This window comes from Trichechus manatus, unplaced genomic scaffold (assembly GCF_000243295.1).
Source record: "Trichechus manatus latirostris isolate Lorelei unplaced genomic scaffold, TriManLat1.0 scaffold00038, whole genome shotgun sequence".
Classification (NCBI taxonomy): domain Eukaryota; kingdom Metazoa; phylum Chordata; class Mammalia; order Sirenia; family Trichechidae; genus Trichechus; species Trichechus manatus.
In genome coordinates this window covers 15,908,848-15,932,469 of record NW_004443974.1, presented here as the reverse complement: position 1 = coordinate 15,932,469, position 23,622 = coordinate 15,908,848, and the positions used below count along the sequence as shown (strand labels likewise).

Below are 23,622 nucleotides of genomic sequence, written 5' to 3'. Positions count from 1 at the left end.
TTTGTAGTTTTTCAGTTTATAAGTCTTGCACATCTTTTGTTAAATTTATACCTAAGTATTGATCATGTCATCTACAAATAGAGATAGTTTTACTTCCTCCTTTCCAGTTTGCATGCCTTTTATTTCATTTTTTGGTCTAATTTTCCTGACTAGAACTTCCAGTACAATGTTGAAGAGAAGTGGTGAGAGTGGACACACTTGTCCTGTTCCTAATAGTAGGAGGAAAGCTTTCAGTCTTTCAGTATGGGCCAGGGCGTTTTGAACACCTTGGTTCTGCTTCAGTCTCCACTGCCATCTCTGGGACCTTGCCCATGTCACCTGTTGCACTTCCCTCAGCTGAAAAATGATGAGATTAATTCGAAAGGACCTTTCTTTCCAGTTTTGAAAGGACCTTTCTTTCCAGTTCTTACTTCCCTATGCCTCTGCAGTTTTTCTTTGGTATTCTTTTTTCTTGGGTAGTTCCCTTGAACATTTGTTAGATCATCATACGAAATTTATAAGTTTACTTGGAAATATTTGCAAGTTCTTTTCCATACCTATTTTGATTACCTTCGACTACCACAATTCTGAACAATCTAACCTAGAAGGAAATTTCAGAAATTGAGACATGCAAGAGAAATGTTTTAATGGATCCATATTTCCTTTCCTTTGAAACTCTGAGCGGCCAGGAAAAGAAATTGTTTTGGGAAGATTGCTCATTTCCACAAAAGGTCTGCGAACCACGGCTTCTCCCACTCCGCCCTCTGACAGTCGGTACCTTTTTGTTTTCAGACTCTCAGCGTTCTCATCTCTCCTCCTTCACCATGAAGCTGATGGACAAATTCCACTCTCCCAAAATCAAGAGAACGCCATCAAAGAAGGGAAAACCAGCTGAAGTGTCTGTGAAGGTTCCAGAGAAGCCTGTGAACAAAGTAAGCTGACTTTCTCTAGGTGTTTCTCCTGGTCTTTGCTTGCTTCCAGTGATATTAGTTTGTGCTAATTCTAAGTTATTTCCCTGGGGATTGAGCTTTCAGTACATAACACCTATTCCATAGAATTCCATGTTTCCAGACGGGGCCTTCAGCATCCTTGGGAAATATGAACCTTTAGGACGGTGAGTGTTAGTCATGTTAATCAGAGTCAAGCTCAATTGGCTAGAACAGTTCTCCTTTTCCAGATGTGTCATCCTCTGGGCATTTAAAATAGCTCACTGCATCATGTTCATACCCCAGGGTGCTGTCACCCTGCCCCAGAGATCCCATGTTGTCTTGGTGCACACGCACATACTGGGAATTTGTGGTGTCCGGATCATCCATCTCTCAGCTTTAAAGGGTCTGTGCTCTTAAACATGCAAAACCCTTGAAACCCAGCCAAAGATGTTCTCAAGCACTGGTAACCTCAACAGGGCAAGTCAAGCCAGATATGTTGAGACAGCTGTTGATTTTCATCAACCCCTCCCTTCAGCTTAAAACGGCCATTTCAAGCTCTGTAGGAATCCAGGTTTCCTCTCTTCCAGGAGGCAACAGACAGATTTCTACCAGAGGGCTACCCTATCCCCTTGGATCTGGAGCAGCAGGCAGTAGAATTTATGTCCACCAGTGCTGTGGCTTCCAGGTCTCAAAGGCAGAAGGTCAGTGTAACATTAAGAACAATTGGGTTTGCCTTGCCTTCTACTGCAGAATCCTGGTCCCATGGTTTTGGGGATGGAAACAATCTATTGCAGTATCTTTATGAGCAGATTGTTTGTTGGATGGGGTGGCAACTGTGGGATCAAGGGGCCTTGGATAAAAATAAAAGCAAGAGTTTCTCTAAGCCCTCATGGTCTTTGGAAAGAGCTCAGTACTCTATGGCGAAAGCTCAGGGATCCTTTCTGGCGTTGGTTTGGGTGTGCTGCTTGGGTCCAACAGGTTCCAGGAGGAAGTGGGTGAGTCTCATTTCTTACCTGTTCTTTCCTTGAATTGCTAAGATGGTCTGAATAGTTTAGAAGAAGAAAGGCTTTTAAAGGGTAAGATGCTCTTTTAGACATCTTTAGACATCTAGATCTAGCAAGACTCATGGAACATGGTGGGACTGCCACATAACCAGGTGCGGTCAGTGCTGAGACACCTTTTGTATTGCTTGTGTTGAGCCTTTTCTTAGCCCCATGCTAAGTGCTTTACGTGCATTATCTTGCTTATCCCCCTAACAACCCTCAGAGTCAGGAACTTATTTTGCAGAAAAGGAAACTGAAGCTTTAGGGATTATTAAGCATTTGGCCAAACTCTTACAGCAAAAAGATGGGAAGCTGAGATTTGAACACAGTCCACTTGACATCAAAGTCTGAACTCTCATGATACTATATTTCCCCTTTATGAAAGCCTGGTGGTGCAGTGGTTAAGTGCTCAGCTGCTATCTGAAAGGTCATGGTTTGAGTCCACCAGCTACTCTACGGGAGAAAGATGTGGCAATCTGCTTCCGTAAAGATTACAGCCTTGGAAACCCTATGGGACAGTTCTGCTCTGTCCTATAGGGACACTGTGAGTCGGAATCAACTTGATGGCAACAGGTTTTTTTTTAGATTTGAAAGCCAGACTTTATTTTTTTAATATCTCACAAATCTAGATACTAATCCCAACTCTTAATTGTGCTAAAAATAAACATAGCAATACGAGTTAAAAAGAAGCCTTGTAGATAAATAGATCCTTAATCTTCTCGTGATTATACATAGCATAATGTATAGTACCATTGTTATAGCTGTTGATTTAATGCAGCTGGCAAACACTACCATGTTATATAACAAAGAATTCTTGACTTTTGCAGTGCATCTGTTTTTGTTTTGGTTTTTTTTTATGTTGACCAGCAAAATACCTTAAAACTCTAGTTAAAAGTGTAGGAAATAAAGGTTTTAGGTTCAAAACTCTTGTGTTCAGTAATTGTTTTTCCTGCCCCATCTGTTAGCAAAAGGAGCCTGAAGATCAAGAGTGAAATACTCAGTATTTGCCAGATTGATGTAAATTCCAGATTGCAAAAGAGTATTAAAGTGGAAGATTTGGTTTGTGCCACAATTTTTTTTTATTACAATCTGTTTAGCAGCCTTTTGGAACTGAATTTAATATTAAACTCCAGGAAGAGTGTTTCAGTTGTCATCTAACGCTAGTCCAGGCAGTCCAGATTAAAATGATTTACTGATGACTGTGTTCTGCTAGTGAACCCTGATGGAAAGCTGGTTCAGCCACTCAATTCTTAGATTTATTTTTCCCTTTTTTTTACGACCCCAAAAGAGGTCCTGAGGGAAGACTCAATGTGAAGTACTCTTCATTTAGTGGGAGTTCCTGCAAACTCCAGAGAACATTTGACAATGTCTGGAGATACTTGTGGTTGTCAGATCTAGGAGGTCAAGCAGGTACTGCTGGCATCTAGTGGGTAGAGACCATAAATACTGGTGAACATTCTGTGATGCACCAGGCAGCACCCCACTTCCCCCCGCCCCGACAGCAAAGAGTTATCCAACCCAGAATATCGATAGTGCTGAGATTGGAAAACCCTGCTCTATAGCAAGGAGCTGTAGGTGTGATCTTTACCCAACAAAGAATATTACCCCTCTTTTGGTCATCTCCCTTTAAGATTGAATTATTATGCTCTGCCTCAAGTCACCTGCATGGGACAAAGTGCATGCAAACCTGTTGCTGATAGCAGAGGCCCAAAGATAGGACTAGAAGTATTGGGGAATCTGCCAAGGTGTATGAACCTAGAAGACTACACCAGAGCAGTCTTACAATGTGTCTGTCATTTGCTATCATTAAGTATTTATTATTTACTAGCATGTATGTGGAGCCCTGGTGGTGAAGTGGTTAAGAGCTTGACTGCTATGCAAAAAGTTGGCAGTTGGAATCCACCAGTCGCTCCTTGGAAACCCTATGGGGCAGTTCTGCTCTGTCCTTTAGGGTCACTATGAGTCAAAAGTTGACTCAACAGCAATGGGGTTTTTTTTTTCTTTTTTTTCTTTTTGGTTAGCGTGTATGTAGCTTTCTTAACCATTTATAGCATATTCTCATTTTATCTCTGTTTATGTACGTGACTGTCCCTGTTTAAAGTCATGGGAAAGTGAAGTTCAGGTAGATAGAGGTACAGCTTCAGATTCATCTACTGCATGTTGAGGGCCTACTGTCTGTCCAGGCCCTGTTCAGGGATGGTTTCACAGATGCTATCTTATTGTTTATTCCCACTATACAGAGAGTTGTCTCTTGTCTTGGTTTTCTTAAAATCTCTGTTGTCTTTCTAGACTGGTTCTACTTAGATATATTTGTAGCCTCTTATGTCTTCACTTAAGTTTGAAAATTCAAAGTACTGTGTGGTGAATTTATAAACTCTTTTGCAACTTTTTAAAAAGCCTAACAGTGAGCTGTGAAGAGTTCTAAAGTAGCAGAGAAATGGAGCACAGGCTGAGAGTCAAAAAACCACAGTCCCAATATAACAGTTACGTTTGGTACTGTTCAAAAATGGTCTGAGTGGCCAGGGAGGTAGGAGTTCTCCGTCTCTGAGAGTACTTAGACAGAGGTTGGATCCTGGAGCTGTTGTTGAGTGAATTTGTGAAAGGGTTTCCCTTTTGACTCTCAGGGTGAAAGGAAGCCAGGGAAATGCTACTACAGGAGAGCCTGCATGCCCGGGCGGTGCTATGATATGCTAATTGTAACTGATTTCTGTGTATTAGTCATGACTACTTACTAGGCCTTCCTGTTTTGATCCAGTGGAAGGGAATAAAGTTGCATTGCCTTAAATCCTGTGAGTCCAGTTTTTTATTACAGGTAGTCCCTCACTTACAAAGGGGTTCTGTTCCAACATCTCTGTTGTAAGTCAGTTCTGATGTAAGTCAGATACCTCATTTTCTTTTAGTTTTCATTATTATTGCCTTTTATTATCAGTATCTTTATAAATCTGATCTTTATTTGTCTTTGGAGGTAGGCATGAGAATGATAACATCAACAGATTACACTCTGCAACATTTTAGTACATATTACTAACGATAAGATGTACAAAAAAAACAAAAAACAGATGGTCATAAGTGCAGTTCCTTGTAATTCAGATGCATCGTAGGTTCGGGAGTATCTATGTAGTAATTCCAATTGGTTTCTCCACAGGCTTAGCCCAAATTTGTGTGCTTCATATACTGTCCTGTAGTGTCGTGAATGAAACTTGAGTTATTGAGAGGAGAGGCATTAGGGATGCAGGTGGTGTCAAGGAAATGAAGGCCTAATTTGAGGGCATCTAGGATGCTGCTCTGCTGTGGAGAGAACTGTCTGAAGACCAGGGCCAGTTTTTCCCTCACTCCTCTTTCTCATCCAGAGCCCATCTGATGTAGCGGAATATAGCGGCAAAGCAGCAGCTCCAATGTCATGAAATGAGCTCACAGCAAGAGTCAGGAAAGCTGACTTTTTCTGTTCATCTTTGCCATTTGGGCCTTGTTTTACTCATTTGTAAAACGAGAGCCTTGGACCAGGTGCTCTGTAGTAAATTTCTTTACTTCCTCCAGTACATTTCTGATAAAACTTCTGCCTCTTTCCTCTCTCCCCTTCCCCCCACCAATACCACCTCTAATATCAACCAAACCAGGGCTTCCAGGAACCTGTTTGGTCTGGTTCGAACCCTTGGTGGGAATTTGCATTTCTAACAAATTCCCTGCTGAGAATTTGAATTTCTAACAAGTTCCCAGGAAGTTACACATAAAAATCACCTGGGGATTTTGTTAAAATGTTGATTCTGATTCAGTCTGTCTGAGGTGGAAATGAAAATCCTTAGCAGAGTTTGAAATAGGTTCGAAGCCCTGAACCAAACCAAGTTCAAATTCCAATTTTGTCACTTACAGCTGTGTAACCTTGGGCAATTTGCTTAAACGCACTCCCCCCCCCGTTTTCTCAGCCTTGAGAGTAGTGATAATAGTATCTATTTAATAGGGTGGTTGTAACCCTTAAATGAAATAGTATGGTAAAATACTTAGCACAGTGGGTAACTTAAAGTGTTCCATAAATGGTAGCTGTAATCTGGTCCAGGGGTTGATTATCCAATAGTCAAGGTAAGCATGGTGCTTACCTTGCTTACCAGATCATCTGTAGGGAACAGTTTCACATGTTGCTGTTGTTAGATGCCATTGGGTCATTCCAACTCATAGCGACTCTGTGTACAACAGAACAAAACACTGCCTGGTCCTGCGCCATCCTCACAGTCGTTTTTATGCTTGGGCCCATTGTTGCAGCCACTGTGTCAATCCATCTCATTGAGGGGCTTCCTCTTTTTCACTGATCCTCTACTTTACCAAGCATGATACCCTTCTCCAGGGACTGATCCCTCCTGATAACCTGTCCAAAGTATGTGAGATGAAGTCTCGACATCCTTGTTTCTAAGGAGCATTCTGGCTCTACTTCTTCCAAGACAGATTTGTTCGTTCTTTTGGTAGTCCGTGGTATAGTCAGTATTCTTCACCAACACCATAATTCAAAGGCATCAATTCTTCTTCTCTCTTCCTTACTCATTGTCTAGCTTTCACGTGCATATGAGGCAATTGAAAACACCATGGCTTGGGTCGGGTGCATCTTATCTTCAGGGTGACATCTTTGCTTTTCAACACTTTAAAGAGGTCTTTTGCAGCAGATTGGACCAATGCAATGCGCTGTTTGATTTCTTGACTGCTGCTTCCACGGGTGGTGATTGTGGATCCCAGTAAAATAAAATCCTTGACAACGTCAATCTTTTCTCTGTTTATTATGTTGTAGGGGGAAAACATCATAAAGTTTAGTAAAGCAAAAGAAAGTTTTATTCGGCATATGTTCAAAAGGGCAGAAGTGGGAAGCGGACAACCATGCTGCCACAGCCACGTCTGCCCGAGTCCAAGGAAATATCACAGAACAGACAAAAGTGGGAAAATGGATAAGTATGCTGCTAGAGCCATGTCTGTCAAAGTCCAAAGAATATTACAGAGTAGGCAAGAATGGGAAAACGGACAAGCATGCTGCCATAGCCATGTCTGCGCGAGTCCAAAGAATATTACAGAATAGGCAAGAGTGGGACAACAGACAAACATACTGCCACAGCCATGTCTGCCCGAGTCCAAGGAACTATTACAGAGCCATCAGTATATACTAACATTACAAATGGGCAAAACCATTGAAAGTTCACCTTTTACAGATTGGCTAGAAACTGTAATCCTACGTTTTGAATCGTCTTTCTTAACAATCGTTGGTACAGGTTTCAGTAAAGGTCTTCATTGGTCCAATAAATTTCTATTCACTAAATGCTAATAGAAAAAGATAAGAGTAGAAAGTCTTTTTTGTGTTCTGTTTGATTGGCTTTATGTGAAAGTTTCCCTAAAAGATATTTTCCAAGATTATCTTAGCTATTGTCTTTTACCTCAGGGCCCAGTTGATGTGTCCTTGTGAGCCCAGCTCCAGCTGGTCACATTCTCTATGCTCAAGGAGAGGGAATAATAACTCCAATATTATTTCCTAAATCAGTTATGATGTTGTTTATTGATCCAGTTGTAAGGATTTTTGTTTTCTTTATGTTGAGGTGTAATCCATACGGCAGGCTATGGTCTTTGATCTTCATCAGTAAGTGCTTCAAGTCCTCTCCACTTTCAGCAAGCAAAGTTGTGTCTTAACAATAACGCAGGTTGTGAAATTGTTCACTACAGATTAGTAAATAAGTCCATGATTACCTTGCTTACTGGCCCACCCGCCCCTGCCAGGATTGAAAATTTGAAAAGAGGCTTTGATTCTGTAGGAAGGTGCTGTGGGGTTGGGAGAGAGACAGATTCCAGCCCAGCCATATCTAGAAGCAGAGTCTTTGATATGGTAAAAAGATAGGCAATTGTTTACTACAGATGATCTGGTAAGCAAGGTAAGCACCATGTTTACCTTGTCTATTGGATAATCCTCCCCTGATCTGACCTCTTTCTTTCCTTTTCCCTTTTAGACTTTTACATCCTTTTTCCTTCATTGTTTTATTATTGTTGTTGCTGTGTGCCATTGAGTCAATTCCAACTCATAGCAGCCCTATAGGACAGAATAGAATTGCCCTGTAGAGTTTCGTAGGCTGTAATCTTTATGGGAGCGGATTGCCAGGTCCTTTCTCCTGAGGAGCCGCTGGCAGGGTTCCAACCACTGACCTTTTGGTTAGCAGCTGTCTTAGTTATCTAGTGCTGCTATAACAGAAATACCACAAGTGGGTGGCTTTAACAAAGAGAAATTTGTTCTCGTACAGTCTAGTAGGGTAGAAGTCCAAATTCAGGGTTCCAGCTCCAGGGGAAGGCTTTCTCTCTCTGTCGGCTCTGGAGGAAGGTCCTTGTTATCAGCCTTCCCTTGGTCTAGGAACTGCTGTGTGCAGGAATCCTAGGTCCAAAGGATGCGCTCTGCTTCCGGTGCTGCTTTCTTGGTGTGTGTGTTTCTCTGCTCACGTCTCTATTTATATCTCAAAAGAGATTGGCTTAAGACAACCTAATCTGGTAGATTGAGTCCTGTCTCATCAACATAACTGCTGCTAATCACATCAGATGACGAAATGATGGACAGTCACACCATACTAGGAATCATGGACTAGCCAAGTTGACAGATATTTTGGGAGGACACAGTTCAATCCATGATATTCCACCCTTTGGCCCCCCAAAATTCATATCCCTGCCACATGTAAAACATGTCCACCCCATCACGTCATAGCAAAAGTCCTAATTCAACTCCAAGTCCAAAACACAAAAAATTCCTCTTTATCTGTGAAATCTAGAGTACAAGTTATCTGCTTCCAAAGTACAATGGTGGAACAGGCACAAGCGAGACATTTCCATTACAGATGGGAGAAATTGGAGGGAAAGAAGGGATAACAGGCACCAAGCAAGTCAGCAGAACACATTACATTAGTCCTCAAGGCTTGAAAATAATCCTCTGCTGCTGCCACTCCTCTGGTGCTGCCGGGTCTCTCCTCACTTCCGAGTTCTCACCAGAATTGTCTGATGTCCATAATTCCACCAACAGTCTCTTCAAGGCAATATAGACTTTTACTATTAGGCATTTTAAAACTCTTCCAGCCTCTATCCATTCACAGTTTCAAAACCGCTTCCACATTTTAGGTATCTGTTTGAGCAGCACCCCACTCCCGGTACCAAATTTTGTCTTAGTTATTTAGTGCTGCTATAACAGAAATACCACAAATGGATGGCTTTTAACAAAGAGAAGTTTATTCTCTCACAGTCTAGTAGGTTGGAAGTTTGAATTCAGGTTGCCAGCTCCAGGCTTTTTCTCTCAGTTGGCTTTGGAGGAATGTCCTTGTCATCTGTCTTCCCTTGGTCTAGGAGCTTCTCCGCACAGGAACCCCAGGTCCAAAGGACACACTCTGCTCCTGGTTGGCTTTCTTGGTGATATGAGGTCCCCATGTCTCTCTGCTCGCTGCTCTCTTTCATATCTCAAAAGAGGTTGGCTTAAGACACAACCTAATCTTGTAGATTGAGTCCTGCCTCATTAACACAACTGCAGCTAGTCTCAACTCATTAACATCATAGAGATAGGATTTACAACACATAGGAAAATCACATAAGATGACAGAATGGTGGACAGTCACACAATACTGGGAATCATGGCCTAGCCAAGTTGACAGATATTTTTGGGGAACACAATTCAATCCATGACAGCAGCTGGGCACTTAACCATTGTGCAGCCGGGGCCCCTTTGCTTTATTATTAACAGATATATATTATCATATATTTGTATAGCATCTGTTAGATTTTATAAAATTCTTCCCTACACACTCTCACTCAGTCCCCACATCAACTTCTCTAAATACACAGGGCACATATTTTCCCCGTTTTGCAGATAAGAAGCCTGAAGCCCCCTGGTTCCCATACCCAGAGTTTGATCCTCCTTCTGCCCCTGATAGCCTCTTTTAGTTTCCAGGCTCATTTTTACCAGTGGTGACACCTAACCCCCTACAGCAGGGAAGTGGGGGTAGGTGGAGAGAGGATGCATCTGCCTGTCTGAGATTATGTGACAAGGCAACTTTAGTAAAACAAGGCATTGGGTTCCCAGTTCTAGCTAGTGCTCTGTATAGGTGTCTCTTTCTGAATGCTTCTGACTACTGGCTACATTTTTGTAAGCAGCCACAGTTTTAACAGCTGACGGGCTAAGGGGATGCACAAGCTCCTCAGAGGCCATTAATTCTGCGAGTGGAATTTGCTGGAGAGTTAATGGATGAAACCTGACTCTGCCAAGCTGTAGACCCCTTTCTTAGGAGCCCAGGGCAGCCTGGCTTTTAAATGGCTAATTTGATCTCTCTGCAAATGACAGGAAAATTCTCTTTGCTCTGAAATGCCTTGCCTTGTTTGAATACCTCCCTTCCTCAGGTTTGCTCCTTTCTCCCTAGCAAACCTGATGTCACATTTTCTTAAAATGTTACCTATTTCCTCACCAAGTTTCATTCTTGCTTGCTTCTAGCACTTTCTGCTGTGCTAAGACGGCAGTGTTTCTGTGATAGTCCTCTTGCCAGACTGACTGGTTTAGCCACATTCGGTGTCTGCAGGCACTGAGATTCCTCAGATGCAGGTACCCCAGTGCCCTGTAGGTGATGTTGAAGCAGAGAGCACTAGTCCATGAAGTAGAGAAACAAGTCCTGGCCTCTTGGAAATGGACAGTAAATAAGCAAATAGTAAAAGAAGAAAAATAAAGGGGATAGAGACAAGTAAAAGGAATGGGGATGGGGATGGGGGAGGGGGTGCTTTGCCCCACCTTAGTGGTCTGTAGAGCACCTTTTGGGAAGTATCCCCGTTGAGAGACCTTGGGTCTTTGAAAGTTGTCTGATTAATTATTTCTTGATCCCACTTACATATTTTTCTTTCGATATTCTCATAAAATAAAATGCCTCCACTACTGAAAAGTTTTCATTTAAAATGACATTCCCCACTATTTCAGAAGAAGAAAGCTAGTTTTCACGATCATAATCACTTTCTCATCATACTTCTGTCATTTTTTAATGTTTTTTAGACTGTTGTTGAAATTAGCCTTTTCTGGAAATCATCTCCTTGCCCTCGGTTGCTTTTATTCCTTCTCTGGACCTCAGAGAAACCACAGGTGGCAGTTTTCCTTATATACACCCTCCTTAATTTGCACTGGACATTATAGAATTGATTCTCCTTAAATAGATAATTCATTTTGGGATTTATCCATTTTAGAGATTATCCTTGATTTTCCTTTCCCTGCCAGCCAGCTGGGACCTGGGTCATTGACAGGACTAGTATGGGGGAGGTTGGAGAAAGGAACAAAAGGGGTATATGTACGCACTGACACCAATTCAAGAGATCTCACAGTCAAGAGAAAAGATTTGGGTGATAATTTGAATACTGGAAAGCATAGGGCTGTGTATTTTATTTTCTTTGTAGTTGGGCTCTCCTCAGGAGCATAGAGACCCTGCATGCTGTTAGCAACAACTTCAAGGTGGTGATTGAATCATTGCCATCTGCTCTGGGTTCTTCACCTTTTCACCTGAGAGCATCCCACCTCTTCTAGCCCTGGGGGTTTCTATGTCATTTGGGAGTAGCAGGTCATTTCATTGAGATGGGGTAACATCTCTGGGTTGAACAATGTGGAATCTAGTGAAGAGTCCTGGGGGAATGAGTTTTAAAACCTAATGCCCCTGACCAGTCTTACAAAGTCCCTCTGATCTTCGAAAGGTAGAAAAGCCTGGAGTTTCTTGATTTAATTTACAGGATATATGTGCACCATGGGACTCTACTATTAGCTTTCCAAGTGTCTTACAGCCATCAGCAAATTAGTCCTTACTATACTTAATGAGATTAGTGGTGATATCTGGGTGTGGTTGTTTAGGAAATAGAGGAGGACAAGTGACTTTCAAGACCTCAGAGCAAATCAATCTTGAGTCTAGCAAAAGACAGGAATATCTATAAACAACCTTTCCTCTTCTTTCAAGTCTAGTCTGTGTATCCTGATTGCAATCCTTAGAAAAACAATTTGGCTTCGTTTGTGCAGCAAGAAGACTTTTCCATCTGCATCAATCTCAAGCTAGTTTACAGGAAATTTTATTTTACTTCTTTCAGAATAGCTACCTTTAATCTCTCTCCTCCTTCCTTGTGCTTAACGTTTCCTTTCAGAACCTGAGCTGGCTGGAAGAGCAAGAGAAGGACGTTGTCAGTGCCTTGCGCTACTTTAAGACCATTGTGGACAAAATGGCAATTGATAAGAAGGTACTGGAGATGCTTCCAGGGTCAGCCAGCAAGGTGCTGGAAGCCATCCTACCCCTGGTGCATAACGATCCTCGAACTCAACACAGGTGAGTTGCTTTGCAGGCCTTGGCTGGGTCAGAGCAAGGGAAGGCCTAGAGGCATCTTGCTTTGGGGTCACTTCAAACTCAGAGTTTCTAGGAACAGGAGGAGTGTCAGGTAGGAAAAGGAGCTTCTCCTCAGGCTATCACTTGGTGCTATCCCAAGGTCAAGTTCAGGGTTATTCATGAGGTCTCAGCATTGACCTAGATCTCTAACGTCCCTAGGGATATAGCCACAGTGTAAGTCTATGGTCATTTCCTTGCATTAGCTCATTGACAGTAATCACATTGATTTAGATACATTTCTCCTAGTACCTTCAATCACCTGACATTTAACCATGGTTTATTATGACATCAAATCCTATCGAAGTCTAACCTGTTAGAGTCCTCAACTGCTCAGATGATTAGGCCAAGAGAGGTAGAGCAGAACCCTATTAGAATATGAATTAGTGAAACACTTAACTGTGTCCAGCCAGGATCTCCCAAAGATAGCACCTGGATTCACTGAAGGCCAGATATCACAGGTAGGGTCACCCCTTGCCCCCAACAAGCTGCTGTTAGGCAGTGCTTGTACTGCTAGAGCATACTTCCATTGGTTGTATGAGTAGCTGCCCTCGTATTTACTGTTAAGTACAGAAAGAAAACCAATATTAAATGTAATCTTAAATGAAAGCCTGACAAGAGCTATTTCTTGGGAAGCTGTCAGTTTCCTGCTAGGTTTTTGTTTTTCTTCATGTTACCTGTTCAGGATAAGTGTATCTCTGTTTCGATTCCTCGAGATGGTTTAGTGTTCATGGAGCCCCATGAGGCCTAAGCTTTTATGAACTGCTTTCAGAACTTGGCAAGGAAGCGCATATTTTTCTTCTTCTGGGAGATAAAGCCAATGGTGTCTTTATTTCCAAGAAACTGCCCTGGGGCTTCTACCTGGAGTTTCAGCTGACCCCTGTAGTTGTGGTCTTTTGGCTAGCAGCTCACTGGAGCTAGTTGGTGGTGGGAGGGTTTTGATAAACTCATCGGTGTGGCTTTGCCCTGCTACCGTTGTTGTTTTTCCATGCCATGCTACTGCCCTATAGGAAGAGCCACTGAGGTAATGAGGCTCTTCAGTGCCCAATATAGTGTGCTGGCCACAGAGAGCCTTGAGACCAAGTACTACATTTGCCTGATAGTTTAACCAGCATCCAGCTCGTAGGAGTGCTCAGTGCTGGTTTCCTTTGAGTGAGTTTGCCTAACATTATGCTAGTTATTGGGCAACATGTGCGGTCAGATGCTCAGATGGCTTTTTAAAAGTACTCTCCTATATGCTATCTTGTATGATGGTCCCTACCATGGGAGAGTTAAAATCTAGTGGGAAAAAATCAACCCTGCACACATTATGAGAAAATGCTAATTTTGTGGCACAGAGTAGAAGTTCTTTTGGAAGGGAGAGTTACAAGAGAGTTGGAGAGGACTTCCTAGAGGAGGAGGAGCTGAGGCCTACCCTGAAGGATGGGGTAGGAATTGGATTGGCAGTGGGGCAGGGGAACAAGAAGAACAAAGGAGCCGAGGCCAGCTGGCCATGGTGTATTCATAGGGAGGAGACCTCTGAGCAGCCATACAAGCAAAGAGTGTGTGAGCACTTTGGGACATTGAAAAAGGGAAGAGTGGGAAATGAAGACAAGTTTCCTCACCCAGACATCCTCAGGTGCTAAGCTTCTTAGGGAGCGTCCAGGCAAGAGTCACCTTAGCTAAAAACCTGTGCTAGCAGTGGTACAGTGTGTTGCTATTAGGATTGTTGCTTTGTTCCTTCCTGCTTGAGAAGTTACGTTCTAGACATGCAAACACTGCAAAAGAATTCAAGTCATGTAATAGTAGTTTTGGAGTTTTTTGGTTGTTTTTTTCCTGATGGGGAGGTTTTATTATTATTTCCCTCCCCCTCTTACCGTCCCCCCCCCAAAAAAAAAACCTTGTTGCTGTCGAGTCAGTTCTAACTCATAGCAACCCGATAGGACAGAGTAGAACTGCCCCTACAGGGTTTCCAAGGCTGTAAATCTTCATAGAAGTAGAGTGCCACATCCTTCTCCCATGGAGCAGCTGGTGGGTTCAAACTGCCAGCCTTTTGGTTAGCAGCTAAGTGCTTAATTACTGTGCCATCAGGGCTGGCTCCCTGGTTTTGTTAGGAAAAAAAAAAACCCATTGCCATCAAGTTGATTCTGATTCATAGTGACCCTATAGGACAGAGTAGAACTACCCCATAGGGTTTCCAAGGAGTGGCTGGTGGATTCGAACTACCTAATTTTTGGTTAGCATTCGATCTCTTAACCACTGCGCCACCGGGGCTCCTGTTGTATTATACCCATTGCCGTTGAGTCAATTCTGACTCGTAGTGACAAAAATTATTCAAAGTCTACAATCATTTCCTAGAGGGTAAAAGGGAAGTGCCTGGAGTAGCCATAAGGAACAATAAAATAACTTCTTTTTTTCCTGATAGTCCTTTGGCTAATAGTATTTAAGTGATTTTTTTTTTTTCCGTCTGAAATTCTGCCAAAGCCAGTGGTGATATTTTTATTGACTTCCCTGAAATGATTGAAAATACATCTTCAAATATTTCTTTTAGATTATTTCTAGCGTCTCATTCCTCCCCCTAGTGCAGTTTGTAAGCCAGGAAGGTATTTTCTGTGCCTTCTGAACAGAACCTCTTCTGTGAGTTGGGTCCTAGCAGACAGGCTGTTTGCCACCCTCCTCCAGGTTCCTGGGACTGTCATGGACTGGCCTCTGAATAATCAGCTGGCTATGAGCCATGAGTGGAGGATTCTCTTTCTGTACATCGGAACACCCAAAGAGCAGGATCAGGGCTCGCCTTCAACACAGACTGCTCTGCTGCATTCCAGAAATAGGCCAGCGATTTGTCCACTGGTAGCATTTTCATAGCACAGGCCCCTCCTTCCTTTCTTAGTCTCTTAGCACCTTGACACAGAGGAATATTCTGTTTCCAAGCTAATCATACAAAGGGTAGACATAATTGTCAAAATCTTTAGGTGCTTTCAGGTAAATAGTACCATCCAAAGCAGGTAGAAATTAAGTATTGTATTATGTAAAGTGTTTTTCTGCCTTTTCATCTAATTATTGCCCATAGTTTACAATGTGATGCTTTGGTGAAATCCCCTGTACAGGCACATTAGCAAAAGACAACAGTCCTTGTTTAAAGTCCAGACCTGGTCTTCTCAGGAAGGAGAGAGGGATGCATGGTTGTAAGAAGTGTTTTCCCCTTCAGGAAGATCTGCACATAATCTAACACCCAGGAAAAGACCACAGAGTTCTTGTGTTCATTTCTCTTTTCCTAGGAGAACAGGTCCAACACCAAATGCTTTTCATTCATATTATCCCCTGAAGCAGCCAAACCCTGACTTTCTTGGGGCTCCTTTTGTAAATTTCTCTTGTTTCTAATGGAACTTGAAAAGTTTGCTTTCATTCTTTCTGACTCTAGTTTTCTCCTGTTGGAACATGCACAGAGTAGAATGACTGGCTAACTGGAAATTTTAGATCACTGGAAAGATTTTTTTTCCTCCTTACCTGATTCTGAAGAGCTTCTTGTTGGAGTGTTGTTTGGTTCGGGGTTTTGTTTTAAATGGCTTTATTTTTAGAACCTGTTTTAATCATATCTCACAATATTATATCTTTGCTTCAGAATTGTATCTTCAGTTCCTAAATATCTGCCTCGTTCTTTTTGTTTTTTCCTTTTGAGATACTTTGGGAGTGGAGGAGGGGGCAGCACACAAATATTTCATATTTTTCTTCTTCCTCTGTTGTAATACCTAATGTTTGAAATGGAGAAATCATCCTTTCCAGAATTCTAAGGGAAAATGTCTTTAGTTATTTAAAAACATGTGGAAGATGTAAGATTTCATTTTAACCACTATCTATAATCATTGCAGCACCCTCGAAGTACTCAGGGATTCTGTTTTATATGTGTTAGCATTACAGCATAGCTGGTACCTTAACACTACTCCTTTCTCCCTGAACCAGCCCCTACACCTCAGCATCTCACCTCACCACTACCACAAGACAACTCACCTCTGATTTATCATTCTTAAGGTAATCTTCATTAGCGTCTTCCTCTGACATCTCAGCCACGGTTGTAGTATAGAAGATGAGGGAGCTAAGCTGATGTTACGAGGAATTCTAATAAATTAGAGGTCTGTTCAAGCTCATAGTTGTTCCTTTAAAGGAACCTGCCTGCTAAAATTCTGCAAACCTCTTGGCCTCTCGTGACACATCTAAATGAATTTCAACCTAATTCAAAACAAGAAGTGCACAATGCTTTGACCTAGTGCAATGATTAGCGACCAGGAGGAGGAAGATAGGCACTTCCTGAGAGATGTTGTCAGATCTTGTGGAGGTATGTGAAGGTTGAGAATGCATATTAACTATCATGGTGGAATTTGTGTATATTGTATTTGGAAAATGAGGAAAAAAATTATAATGCAGACTAGACTGTAAGACTCCACAGAATCTTCCTGGGTGGATTTAAGGATATAGACTCAGAGGAGAAAATGTTTGTTTACTAAAAGGAGGTGGGTTTAAAAAGAGAGAGACTGAGAAACTCATCCTAACCACCAAGAAACTGACTCTGTGCTAAACGGATCTCTTAAAGTAATGGTCATGTTTTAGTTTGTTTTTTAACATTCATGTTAAAAATCTTTTCCAGCTCAGCCCTGTCCTCCTGCTATAGCCGAGTGTACCAAAGTCTCGCCAACCTCATTCGTTGGTCTGACCAAGTGATGCTAGAAGGTGTGAACTCAGAAGATAAAGAGATGGTGACAACTGTGAAGGGGGTCATCAAAGCCGTGCTGGATGGAGTGAAGGTACCATGCATGGGTTCTAGGCAGTCCTAATTAGGGACTTAGCACAGTCCCTCTGCTGCATGCTTATCACGTTAAAAACGGATCCCTGAACTTAATGCAGTAGGGTGAATGTCTTCCAACTTTTCTGGAATGGTGTGCTGCTCAATCCGAAAGTTACTTAATTCTCTTGGGACTGGTACAAACAGCTCTTATAGTAATACAGGCCTTTGGAGTACTTGTGCCTGTAGTTGGAAAAGCTGCCAGAAGCAGTCAGCCTTTATTGAGCATTGTGTTAAATTTTTAGTGAGTCTTTACATCACAGCTCTGACTGTGCATGCTTGCCAGCTAGACAAAATGTAATGAAAATTGTTTTGCATTGGCATTTAGCAAAAATCTCAGCATATTAACTGTTACCTTTTCTTGTTCTAAGAACTTCAGGGATTCTTGGTTTAAAAAAAGGCAGGACTGAGATGAGTAAGAAATGAAACTGTCTGTATTTACTTGATTTGATATCCAACGTGTGGTCTGTGTGTATACTACCCAGGGCAGTCAAAAACAACTTAATGGAAAATGATAGATCATAGTTAAGGAGGGAAGCGAAGGCCATAGAGGGTCTGGAACTGGGGTACAGGGGACAAGGTGAAAACCTAACTGAGAAAATAAGTTGTGGTAGATGAGGAGCAAGGCAGAATGTAGGGCATATGTAAAAATAGCATGGGGGAGATGTCTAACCTCCAACCCCACAAGGGGGAAGGAGAACCCAAATCAGCAGCACAAGGCTGACTCCCATGAGGTGGAGGCCAGACAAGGCTTCTCTCTCCGCCATCTCTACCAATTCTGACACCACCTGTCCATCCCACAGCACTCTTTACTGGGTTCAGTAACTCATTGCAATGGCCACCCAGAACTCACAGACCATACTTACGATTAGGGAGTTTATTAAGGAAGTAATTGTACCAATTCAGGCTCAGGAACACTCAGAATACAGTTCTTCCATCAGGACAGCCATTCCACAGCTGTGCTCACACGCATGCCTGTCCCTGGCCCTCAGCCTCTGCCCAAAGGCACTCAGCTTTCTCTCTCTGTGGACCGGGAAGCCCATCGGCCGTCTCCTGCTGGTCTCTCCTGCCTTGATGGTGGTGGGCTCTTCTCTCTGCTCTGGAATTGGCTCTTTTAAGACAGAACTGACCAATCCCCTTGGCAGGCCACAGTTACCCTATCACAGAGTCACCTGGGTGAGAGTTACAAGACCCTGGCTAGAAAGGCCACACAAAAGTAATCAGTCAGTCATTAATCGCATGGCAGCATGAGATGGGTAAGGGCCCATGGTTCTGGGCTGGGGCTATGAACAGTGGGTGAGTGGAGACCTTGACACTGTGGGAGGCCATATAATGTAGAGGTAAGAGGCCTTGGGGCCCTGCTGGGTTTCAATCCCAAGTCCACCACATATGAGTCTGTGACCTTGGGCAATTTACTAAACTGCTCTGTACCTTAGTTAACTCCCCTATAAAATAGGTACAGTAATAAGTACCTACATCGTAGGGTTGTAGGAAGGATTAAATGATCTGGCACATAGTAAGCACTGAGACCTTATGCTGTCTGCTATTAATTATGTAGTACTAAATGCATGCTTTGCAAACAGATCTCTTGGCTTAATGAAACTTGTGCCCCCTTTCTTTCTAGACCCTTTAGTCCAAAATTATAGCAGACGTGCTTACCCCAGGTCACAAAAATGCCTTTCCCACTTACCCATGTTATCAAATTCCTGAAATGTGCCTCCTTGAATTGACATTCTGTAGTAGCTCTGGTCTCTATGATCGGAATCGACTCGACGGCAGCAGGTTAGTAGCTCTGGAGAGTAGAATTAAGACTCTCAAAGGGTAAAAATTATAGAGAGGAGGAGGATACAGATTGCTCCAGAATGAAATGTGTTGGCTTGAGAAGTCTTGGTGTCTCCCTACCACCAGCATCATTTAAGTAGAGGCTGGATGTGTCTGCCAGGGACTTTATTGAGTTCATTTAGAGGGAGGCCTAACTGGATGACATCAACATTTTCTTCTAATAGCTGTCATGTTCTCTCCATTCCAGAAAGTTATTAGGTCCTGTGTTACCTATTTTGGCCAGTAAGGCTTGAGGGTGTAGCCCAGGGTGGCCATTGTAATAAGACCTTGTGTCACGTTATAGAGTTTAGAGTGCACTCACATATGCTCTCCTGTTTGATCCTCACAGTAGCTCTTTGAGGTCAGCAGGGCAGAATGAGACGTGCCTGGGGTCCCACTTCGTCAGTGTAGTCCATGTAGTTCTGGCTCACCTACCGTAGCTATTCCTGTCCAGGCTTCTGGAAATGCTATTATTGAAAAATGTTATTTTTCAGATGACATTGTTAAAGTTTCCCTCTACCAAATTGATTATGACGAGGTATTCAAAACAAGTTAGCACACCCAAAACAGAAGAGATTGAGTTTCCACCCATAAAGCTGTATGGCATTCCAAAGTAGATTTCCTTTATGGAATCATTAGATTAAAGCACCACTATATCAGTTGAAAGGCATGTCTGAAATATCAATTTCTCTGATTTTCAAAGTGGCCAGGATAAAAGGAAAAAAAGAGCGAGAGAAACCTATAGATTATGAACCTGTCAATGTGTGAAAGTAAACGACTTTTCTGCGGAACAAAGATTTCCTAGGTGAGGGGCTCTATAGGTTCAGTTTTGTTTGATTTATTCAAGAAGCATTTATTGAGAACCACCTGTGTGCCAGGCAATGTGAGAGAATTGAGAATATAGTGATGAACAAAACTAGCACATCCCTCACCTTATGGAGCTTATGATCTAAAGGGGAAAAAAGACCGCAAACAAAAATGCACAATTAAATCGTTATAACTAGGACAGGGGCTACAAAGAAAAAGTGATACATGGTATTTTAGAGTGTACTGGTCACCTTCCTTTTTCAGGATAATTAGGGAAGGCTTCCCTAAGGAAGAGATAGTTAAGCCAAAGCTCGAAGGATGAGCAGGAATTGGCCTGTTTTTGGAAGCTTTTTGTAGCTCCTGTCAGTCAAGACATTGAGGACAATGGAGACACTATGATGTCATTTGTTATTAAGCTCTAATAGTGATAATAGCTAACATTTATCGACAGTTTTTCTGCACTATCTTATTTAATGCTCAGAACAACCCTCTGATGTAGGCATTATTGCCCCCCTTCACAGATACGGAGCCCTGGTGGTGAGGTGTTAAGAGCTCAGCTGGTAACCAAAAGGTCGGCAGTTCGAATCCACCAGCCACTGCTTGGAAACCCCGTGGGGCAGTTCTGCTCTGTCCTGTAGGGTCACTATGAGTCTGAATTGACTCAGTGGCACCCGGTTTGGATTTTTTTTTTGGTTCACAAATACGGAAACTAAGGTTCAGGCAGACAAGTAGTAAGTGGCAAGATTGTGATTTTACACCGGGGCCTGTTGAACACCCAGGCCCTGTGCACATATATCACTGTCTCCTGCCTCCCACAAGGAGAAAGATTCACGTTGCTCCCATCCCCAGGCCGGTTGACTTCCAGCCTCTCTCACTATCCCGATCAGGCTGAGGACACCTTATAAGCCCATGTCCTGGTAGTGTGAGAGAGCCTCACTTAGCTGGGAGGGACCAGGACTACAGAAATAAAATACATTTATGAGGATACCGTCATCCCACTTGGAGGAGAAATGTTGGCATGTTTCTTTAAACTGACTCATTGTCTTTCAAATAACTCATTCACTTGTTAAATGGAATCTTTTTTTGTTTTTTTTTTGCAAGGGTTGAAAAAGTGTTTAAAACAGGATTACTTTGTTTTTGTCTCTGAATGAGTTGTGAGATTTATCATTTAACACTCCCTCCTCCCATAAATGCCACTTGTTAGCTGTGTACCTTGGACAAGTTACTTCTTTGAGTCTCAAATAACCTTAAAAATATTTACCCTGAAGATTTGAGGAAAGATTAAGTAAAATAATTTATGTAGAGTGCTTGATACAAGGTAGGTGCCTAGTCACATGGGGTCACTATGAGTTGAAATCGACTGAGGGCACCTAACAACAAGTACCGTTAGCTATATTAAAAGCAAAAAACAAACAAAAAAAAACACCAAACCTACTGCTGTCAAGTCAATTCCGACTCATAGTGACCCTATAGGACAGAGTAGAACTGCCCCATAGAGTTTACAAGGAGCGGCTAGTGGATCCGAACTGCCAACCTTTTGGTTAGCAGTAGAGCTCTTAACCACTACAACACCAGGGCTCCACTGTTAGCTATAGGAATGTTAATTTCTAAAACAGCTCACATTTACCAGTCCTTGGCAATGAATGTGGCTCTTTTTCATGTAATCACATAAATCTCAGGTCAAAGGATAGACTTCTTTTATCTGATCTGGCCCAGGCAGGATCTTTACTGATGGGAGCCTGAGGCTCAGAGATGGCAGTAACTCTGGCATCTCCAAGGAAGGAAGCCTCTGAGGAATTTGAAGGTCCTCATTTCCATTTTCTCTAGGAACCACATCCAGCCTGGGACCTGGCTGTTGGGAGACTGAGCCCATCAAAGTCAAACAGATATCCCAGTTTGTCCTTTTGATACCAGCATCCCATGTCTTCCCAACATACCCTGTTAAATTTTAACTTTTCCTCTTATCTCAGACTTACAACTATTTATCCATTTGCAAGCCTTCTTGCAGACCTTCCTTGCAAAACTCCAGTCTCAGATCTAGAGACCCTTTCTGCCACCCCCAACCACACACACACTTTTTTTCTTTTTTTAATCTTTTTACACTGATAAACTTGGGGAAATACTTTGTGAAATGCTAGCAGTGCTGTCACTTCACCATCACCACCCAAAACTGGGCTTGTGTACCAGACTAAACTTGTATAACAGGTGTATTTTGAAAGAAGTGTTTTCTGAGAATACCAATTAGGATTAGGTTTTTCATGTGACACTCAAGTCATTGGTAGTTTTCTCACTTTTTAGTATGACAAGATGTTCCAGGTTCATCTTACGTTTTATTGAGATGTAATTTACGTATGATACAATTCACCCATTTAAGGTGCATAATTCAGTGGTTGTTAGTATATTCATAGAATTGTGCAACCATCACCGTACTCAATTTTAGAGCATTTTTATCACCCCCAAAAGAAATCTCATACCCTTTAACTATCACTCTACAACCTTTTCAACCACCCCCTGCCGTATCCCTAAATTGATTGTCGTCAAGTTGAATTCTGACTCATAGTGATCCCATAGGACAGAGTAGAACTGCCCCATTGGGTTTCCTAGGCTGTAATCGTTACAGAAGCAGACTACCCTATCTTTCTCCTGTGGAACGGCTGGTGGGTTTGAACTACCGATCTTTCAGTTAGCAGCCGCGCACTTAACCACTGTGCCACCAGGGCTCCTCCCCTATCCCTAGGCAACCATTAATCTATTTTCTGTCTCTATGGCTTTACCTATTCTAGACAGTTCATATAAGTGGCATCATGCAATATATGGTCTTTGGTTGTTGGCTTCTTTTACTTAACATAATGTTTTTAAGGTCATCCACGTTGTAGCGTGTGTCAGTATTTCATTTCTTTTTATTGCCGAATAATATTGCATTGTGTAGATGTAGCACCTTTTATTCATTTATCATTTGATGGGCATTTGGGTTGTTTCTACTTTTTAGCTATTACGAGTAATAGTGCTCTGAACATTTTTGTACACATTTTTGCGTGGACATATGTGTCTTAGTTATCTAGTGCAGCTATAACAGAAATACCACAAGTGGATGACTTCAAGAAAGACAAATTTATTCTCTCACAGTCTAGTAGGCTAGAAGTCCAAATTCAGGGCATCAGTTCCAGGGGAAGACTTTCTCTCTCTGTTGGCTCTGGAGGAAGGTCCTTGTCATCAGTCTTCCCTGGTGAAAGACCTTCTCAGCGCAGGAACCTTGGGTCCAAAGGACGTGCTCTGCTCCCAGTGTTGCTTTCTTAGTGGTATGAGGTCCCCCTAACTCTGCTTGCTTATCTCTTTCATAGCTCAAACAAGATTGACTTAAGACACAGCCTAATCATGTAGATTGAGTCCTGCCTCATTATCATAACTGCCTCCAGTACTGCCTCATTAACATCATAGAGGTAGGATTGACAACACATAGGAAAAACACATCAGATGACAAAATGGTGGACAGTCACACAATACTGGAAATAATGGCCTAGCCAGGTTGACGGATATTTCTGGGGGGGACACAATTCAATCCATGACAATATGTTTTTATTTCTCTTGAGTATATACCTAGGAGTGGAATTGCTTGGTCATGTAGTAATTGTGTTTAATCTTGTAAGGAACTGCCACACTGCTTTCCTAAGAGGCTATATCATTTTACATTCCCACCAGCAGTGTACAAGGGTTACAATTTCTCTACATCCTCACCAATACTTACTATTATCTGTCTTTTTGATTCTATCCATCTTAGTGGGTATGAAGTAGCATCTCAGTGTAGTTTTAATTTACATTTCTCTATGAGGTTGCCATAAGGAGACCTG

At 42.3% G+C, this 23,622-nt stretch overlaps 1 protein-coding gene across 3 annotated transcripts in view; it reads left to right on the top strand.

The window, feature by feature from the left end:
* The first annotated feature begins 205 nt into the window (after window positions 1-205).
* The window catches only part of RAPGEF1 (Rap guanine nucleotide exchange factor 1), an 82,858-nt gene continuing 59,441 nt past the window's right edge, over window positions 206-23,622 (top strand). The window contains exons 1-5 of one of the 3 annotated variants that reach the window (XM_023730822.1): window positions 206-911; window positions 1,496-1,609; window positions 12,098-12,276; window positions 16,270-16,338; window positions 16,952-17,108. In XM_023730822.1, the coding sequence (XP_023586590.1) occupies window positions 627-911; window positions 1,496-1,609; window positions 12,098-12,276; window positions 16,270-16,338; window positions 16,952-17,108 (804 nt within the window). In that variant the 5' untranslated portion in view covers window positions 206-626. The remainder of the gene's footprint in view (window positions 912-1,495; window positions 1,610-12,097; window positions 12,277-16,269; window positions 16,339-16,951; window positions 17,109-23,622) is intronic. The other 2 variants (XM_023730823.1, XM_023730824.1) reach the window with 2 other exon arrangements.